This window comes from Ammodytes marinus, assembly GCF_949987685.1.
Source record: "Ammodytes marinus genome assembly, chromosome: 19".
Lineage (NCBI taxonomy): Eukaryota > Metazoa > Chordata > Actinopteri > Uranoscopiformes > Ammodytidae > Ammodytes > Ammodytes marinus.
In genome coordinates, this window is record NC_137223.1 from 24,666,899 (window position 1) to 24,674,398 (window position 7,500).

The window sequence follows — 7,500 nt, forward strand, 5'->3', positions numbered from 1 at the left end:
CGGGTGAAGTGAAATCCATTTTGAGAGGGGGTGCTTTTCAAAATTTCAAGACACTTCACCCACCTTGCCTTGTGTGAATGGCGATAGTTAGCCTGCTGCTATCGGTGTATGAATGTGTGTGTGAATGGTAACGTGGGAAAGGAAAACAGGTCTCCCCTTGAAAAAGAGTCTTCGGTCTCAATGGGATTTACCTGTATAAATAAAAGGTAGAAAAAATTGATTTCTCTTCATCCGAGAATCAAACCCTTTTCTTTTTTATTTTATCTAAAATAAAAAATATATAAACATTTTTTTTTGCACAAATGCTCGTCCATAAAAAGAGAGTGAGACATAAGAGCTGTAAAAAATGAGCGTAGACAAAGTAATTATTCTATTCATATTTATTTGAAAACAACAATCCACTGTTATCCACTTCAGCTGCTGCAACTGGGTTCAAACATGATACATCGTATTAAGTCACCGAACACCATCACAAAGAGTCACCCTTTAAAATGCACATTATACATTTTTTTTTCCTTTTTTTCAAAAACTTTTTATATTGTCGCCATTTCTAAACAATGGCTTTGTGCTTTGATATCTTTGAGAGAAAGAGAGAGAGAGAGAGAGAGAATGAGAGAGAGAGAGAGAGGAAGAGAGAGAGAGAGAGGAAGAGAGAGAGAGAGAGAAATATTTTATAAAGACGTCATTTTTCATCATGATAAGAGTACAATAAAACAGAGGGAGATTTTTATGAAATAGAAAAAGAGTCATAAGAAGAGGATATAGGCTCGGCTGGTCGAAAAATACACACCAAATATAGAGTACACAGAGAAAACACACTCACATTGCAACCTGCCCGATTCCACCCAAAAACTGTCAACAAACTAAAAATAATAATAATTGCGTCACTGAAAAATCCCCCCCCCCCCAAAAAAAAAAAAAAATCACAAACTGCTCCCTTCGTCTCCTGGTTTTGGGGATTTTTAAGTATGCTTAATGTTTGGGCTGAATATTGAATATTGTTCACAGAAGGGACGTCCTATATAAGGGGGGGATCATAGAAAAATAAATAGCCCTGCGTTCCAAATCACATACTCTTTCTTTTTACTACACTACATACTAAAGCACAGAAGAGTTTTAGTCTTTTTACTACACTACATACTAAAGCACAGAAGAGTTTTAGGGCCACGGGAGAGAGAGAAAAAAAAATCAGATAAGGAAGATTTTCTTTAATTATGTCGAGAAATGTCAAGAATAAAGACGAATACTCGAAAATGCTATCGGAGTTAGTGGGGCATTTGTTTACTTTCGGCATACTACAATTGAGGTGCATGTATTGGGACCATTCTAAATCTTTATCTGGCGTACTAAATAGTAGGGAAGTATGGGGATTGGAACGCAGTTTAGCAGTGCAGACAGCCTCGATTGCACAACCTGTAAAATGGTTTATGATTTTAGTTTTTTTTTGGACAATTTTGGGGTTTCGAAGCACGAACTACGGTCAACGATTTGCAAAACGAAACTGACCAGAGTTTGATGGCAAAGGTATTCAGAATTATAAGGTGCATATGTCAAGAGAGTTTGGTGTGTGTGTGTGTGTGTGTGTGTGTGTGTGTGTGTGTTTTGGGGAGATGACTGGAATGTTTTCCCTAACCCTTTTCATTCAAGCAAAGTTGATTTAACTGAATGTGGAGCAACACCTTCGAATTACTAGTTGACATCAATACTCGTTCCCAAATGGTGTGTGTGAGTGTGTGAGTGTGTGTGTGTGTGTGTGTGTGTGTGTGTGTGTGTGTGTGTGTGTGTGTGTGTAGATAGGACGGGGGCTAAGAAAAAACAATTTTATTTTGAGAATGCCAAGGTGCAAGAAGAGAAAGGCATCTTCATTCACTTAATGCTGAGAGCAGGTCTGTGGCTGTGTTGTTAAAGCCCTACTAGCGTCCTCCCTCCTACATACTCAACATGTATACTACATACTGTCTACTTAACCATCCATTGTGTATGCGAGGTTCGTCAGACCGTTTACACTGAAGTATACAGAAGCAATAAAGAATAAAAAAAAAACTTCTGTGTCGTTTGAAAAGACGCAATGCATTGTGGGGCAGGTTGAGTAGGAAAAGTATCCTATCGATCCATACACAAAATCTTCCCGGAAGTTAGTACTCATCCGGGCATTTCTCGCCTACACAAACTCGCATACAAGACCACAACATACTCAAATTGAAGTCAAAATTCAGAACGAGTAGGACGTTAGTAGGGCTTTTAGTATGAGTAGGACGTTAGTATGGCTTTGAGTATGAGACGAGTAGGACGTTAGTATGGCTTTTAGTATGAGTAAGACGTTAGTAGGGCTTTTAGTATGAGTAGGACATTAGTAGGGCTTTTAGTATGAGTAGGACGTCAGTAGGGCTTTTCCAACACGGCCACAGTATTAAAAAAAATAAAAATCAAGAAAAAATACCACGAAAAAGTGAGTAAAAAACTATCACAACCAGAGAGAACAGGCAGAGATCAGCGTAGAGAAAATGTACAAGCAAAACAACTACCATAACCTTAATGTGAATGTAATTCTTAATGTTAAGTGCAGATAGATAGATAGACAGATAGATAGATAGATAGATAGATAGATAGATAGATAGATAGATAGATAGATAGATAGATAGATAGATAGATAGATAGATAGATAGACAGATAGATAGATAGATAGATAGATAGATAGATAGATAGATAGATAGATAGACAGATAGACAGATAGACAGATAGATAGATAGATAGATAGATAGATAGATAGATAGATAGATAGATAGATAGATAGATAGATAGATAGATAGATAGATAGATAGATAGACGGACATGTTGATAGATTCTATATACCGTATGTATTCATATGCTGGGTAAATATTCTTGTAATCTTACTTCTATGTGTATATACCTCCAAGTAGACGTATATAAATAGGTCTTAACATATAAAGCCATATTACAGTGTACATATCCTCGCCCTTATGTAAAGCGATAGCCGAAAAAAAACCAAAATAAAACATGCTCTTAGTACATAGAAAAAGGCATCCACCACGTTTAAGAAAAAAATGTACAATTTTATGAAACATTGGTAACAATAATAAATAGTATTATATAGGTTCGCCGCCTGCTGTACACCAGAACAAAAAAAGCCAAAATTTTTTAAAAATGTTCACTCATATAAAAATATGTTTCTTAGTGCAACCGTACGTAATAGTAATATCCATGATAACTTCACATCGCGCGTTGAACTTTTAAAGTGTCCAAAAAAATAATAATAATAATAATAATGGGGAATTCGTTGGACGTAAAAGGGGGGATTCGCATTTAATACAAAGCTTGATACGCCAAAAAAACATGATAGTATTTTTTTGCATTTACATTTCCCTTCCGGCTCATAAGAATATAAGCAAAAAACAAAAATAATGAAAAGATGAACGAAAAGGCACACACATTTAGCTGTCTGATTTCGTATTCTGTGACGTACCGTTTATCCAGAGTCCTTATTGTTAAGATAAATGGTAAAATGGTAGATGGACTTGACTTATATAGCGCCTTCTAGCCGATTTTCTCAGCCCCAAAGCGCTTTACATATCTTACCACATTCACCCATTCATACACACACTCATACAAGATGTGTTGAGATTCAGATGTCGAGTGATGACGTACGTGTGGAAACCGTTTGCAAATTCCACATTAAAATTCTCTTTAAATAAGAAACGTAATGTCACATACATTACAAGCGCAAAAAGTTTGTGTTTTATTCTTTGATGAGAAATATTGAGGCTAAAACTGCTTAATATTTGAGCCAACTCATTATCTTCTGTTGAGATAACTTATATATAGCCTACTTAATAAATATTTTTATTTTTTATTTTTTTTACTATGGAAAAGGGGTAGGATTAAATAAGTGTATACTTCTTCCTGCTCCTTTTCAGGCATATCTCAGCAATACAGATAATTTGTTTTCTTTTCTTTTAATTTTTTTGTGAAAACATCATTTTTGTCTATTGTATTTCCATGCTTTTCATTTTGTTTTGTATGTCTGATATGTCTGAAATAAATTGAATCAAATCAAATCAAATCAAATATATGTAAGGAAAATGTATCTTTCATATGGTTCATATTTTCACACTTTATAATTCCATGCACAGGTATCCACTTTTGACCTCGGTGTATCTATCTTGGGGGTGTGTCCTTGGGCAAGACACTTCACCCACCTTGCCTGGTGTGAATGTGTATGACTGCTGTATGTTTGAGGTGGTGGTCTGAGGGGCCGTAGGCGCTGAATGGCAGCCACGCAGCAGGCTAACTATCGACATTCACACGAGGCAAGGTGGGTGAAGTGTCTTGCCCAAGGACACAACAACTATGACACAGGTGGCAGGGCGGGGGATCGAACCTCCAACCCTTTGATCATCAGCCGACCCGCTCTACCACCTGAGCCACAGTCGCCCCAAATTTCAAACAATAACAGTCGTGTCAAGTTATTCTCCGTCAAACAGATGAAACAAACTAAACCAAGTCGGTCCAAATGTTGATTCAAACGTAAACAGTGTTAAAACTGTCATTAAAACAACAACTTGGCACTTAAACTTTTACTTAAATTCTCAGTTTGTAGAACTCAACATTTGAAATTTTGATAAATATAAAAGAAAGATTTTCGGGTGCTCGGCGTACCATATTGGCTCCGGCCTCCGTTGCAGTGGTCGTGGGTTCAAATCTGACCCGTGGACCTTTACTGCAGGTCATCCCCCCCTCTCTCTCTCTCTTTCTGTCTCCCCATTTCAACTCTGTACTATCTAATAAAGCTTGAAAATGCCCAAAAAATTATCTTTTAAAATAAGAAAGATTTTCATGACATATTAATGATAAGTTTTCTCAACTAAATATAATGACTTGGCTCAGATGTAAAGACAGCTTTACTTCCAACTTAAAGAGTTTAAGTTTTTAAGCCTCAAAACTCCAAAACCTAGTGCAGACAGTTTCCCCTTTGACCAGAGCTGTTTTTCTCTGAATGCATTGTTTTGTTTTATGTACGTGTGTGTGTGTGTGTGTGTGTGTGTGTGTGTGTGTGTGTGTGTGTGTGTGTGTGCGTGTGTGTGTGTGTGTGTGTGTGTGAGTGTGTGAGAGAGAGTGTGTGTATAAAGTGTGTAAAGTGTTCAAAAGTAAAAAGTTTTTCCTCTCTCAGTTGCACTTCTTCCCTTTCCTTTGTAATCCAATAAAAAAAAAAAAAAAAAAAAAAATCAAATCAAATTTCTTTCCCAAAACGTCTTTCTCCTCCTCTCTCCTCTCCGGACCCCCCTACGAGACCTTATCCTTGTTTCGGTTTGTGCTTTCGCCATCTCGTTCTCTCTCCGTTTGCTGTTGTATGCTGCTTTCACATCCGGCGTTCGGTCTGCTAGGAGAAACTACTATGGACGCAGTAGGCCTTGATTCCAGGCCTGAGCTAAAGTGCTTAATCCTGCTGTGTTGTTGTTGTTGTTGCTGCCCTCCTCCGTTTTTTTCATTTTGTGAAAAATTCGGGTTCGGCGAATTGTGTGTTGTATTCGCGGATACGGGCGGCGGCGATCTCATATTGAGCAGCTGATGGCCGTCTTGACAAGAAGAAGAAGAAGAAGAAGAAGAAGAAGAAGAAGAAGAAGTAGAGAAATTAACTTTCCCTACATCTACTAAATCTCTCCGTCTGTCGGCAGCTAGCTCCTCCGATTCGATGCAGAGATCGGCGATGGCTTTGGTGCAGGTGTGAATGCTCTCGTCTCGATGTAAATAGTTTTGTGGCTGCGATTGCGATGTCGATGTTGATGATGGCGATTCCTGAAGTCTAATTCCCCTCTCGAAAACGGCCTGGTTGGACTCCTCCGATGGGTTCTTCTTCGTTGGTAGAATGCGTGTAGATGCCTGGTGCCCCCCCGGTAGGCTCGGTGTCGCCCCCTGGAGGCCTAGAGGCGCGTTGACACACGAGGCGACAGAGTGAACCATCTGGATTCCTCCAATCGGGATCATCGGGAACGGAGAGCGGACCTGGAAAAGGGAAAAAATTATTAATTGGAGTCAAATGTTGAAGGGAGTCTCATCCCTAATATGTATCTGTCTGTCTGTCTGTCTGTCTATCTATCTGTCTGTCTGTCTGTCTGTCTGTCTGTCTGTCTGTCTGTCTGTCTGTCTGTCTGTCTGTCTATCTATCTGGTTTTCCAGTGATGGAAATGCCAAAATTCTATAATAACACAATATAATGTTTTGTTTTATTGGTAAATGACCGTTTCATGATTTTCTATGATTTCTTTAAATATGCAAAAACTAAAAAATAAAATGCTAACAAATTATCATAAAATTAACGCACAACCTAAATTAAATTTGATCAAAAATAATACAATTTAAAAAAAATTATAACAAAAAAAACATTACAAAAAGATTAACATATATACATTTGTTTTTAAATAAACATAAAAATTAAAATTAAATTAGAGATAATAAAATTAACTAAATAAAAGAAAATATAAAAAACAATAACAATCAAACAATGTTAAAATATATATAAAATAAAGTTAAACACCTGGATTTGTGACATTATAAAATTAGCAAAAAAAAATATATTACATAAAAACACACAAAAACATTAAACAAGGTTAATAAATATACATAAATAAAATTAAATAATAATAATAATAAAATGTAATTAATTACCTGTATTTGTGAGTGCAGAGGGAGATGACTGTAGAGGACTTGGTGAGGCGGGCTGGACTGGTTACCACGGTTACTGTCCCGTTCCCCTGACGACGGAGAGTCTGGGTTATGATGATCCTGAAAAACAACAAATAAATAAAACTTTAAAACTGTTTCAACTGAATCTAAGCCTAACCCTTCCTTTTTGGGGCGACTGTGGCTCAGGTGGTAGAGCGGGTCGGCTGATGATCAAAGAGTTGGAGGTTCGATCCCCGCCCTGCCACCTGTGTCATAGTTGTTGTGTCCTTGGGCAAGACACTTCACCCACTTTGCCTCGTGTGAATGTCGATAGTTAGCCTGCTATCGGTGTATGAATGTGTGTGTGAATGGTAACGTGGGAAAGGAAAACAGGTCTCCCTTGCAAAAGAGTCTTCGGTCTCAATGGGATTTACCTGTAGGAATAAAGGTTAAAAAAAAAAAAAACTCTAACTCCGGATAACTGTTAGGGTTGGCTCCGTTGGGAGGACAAAACAAAAAACACTACATAATGTCTATTGCTGTCACAAACAGGTGTCTTTAAAACCTGTTAATAAAAAAATTAAATGTAAAAATTAAATATATAGCCTAAGTATGTTTTTAAATATGTTAATAAAAAATAATAATAAAATAGCCTATAACTAATAATGAGTTTTTTTTTAATTAAAATATAAAAAAAATAATAAAAAAAAATAAAAGGCTGTTACAACATGAATCTATCATTAGGAGAGCAATGTGGCCAGTCTCATTATGTGTTTAAATAGGTCCAGGTTGTGTGTTGTTTATGTGTTTAAAATATGT

General features: G+C 37.0%; 1 protein-coding gene across 1 annotated transcript in view; it reads right to left on the reverse strand.

Moving 5' to 3' along the window:
- Window positions 1-7,500, reverse strand: part of myt1la (myelin transcription factor 1-like, a) — a gene marked incomplete at both ends in the record, with an annotated part of 52,834 nt that overhangs the window by 41,885 nt on the left and 3,449 nt on the right. Inside the window, 2 exons of the mRNA XM_080047522.1 lie at window positions 5,665-6,021; window positions 6,685-6,801. Coding sequence (XP_079903648.1) covers window positions 5,665-6,021; window positions 6,685-6,801 — 474 coding nt within the window. The remainder of the gene's footprint in view (window positions 1-5,664; window positions 6,022-6,684; window positions 6,802-7,500) is intronic.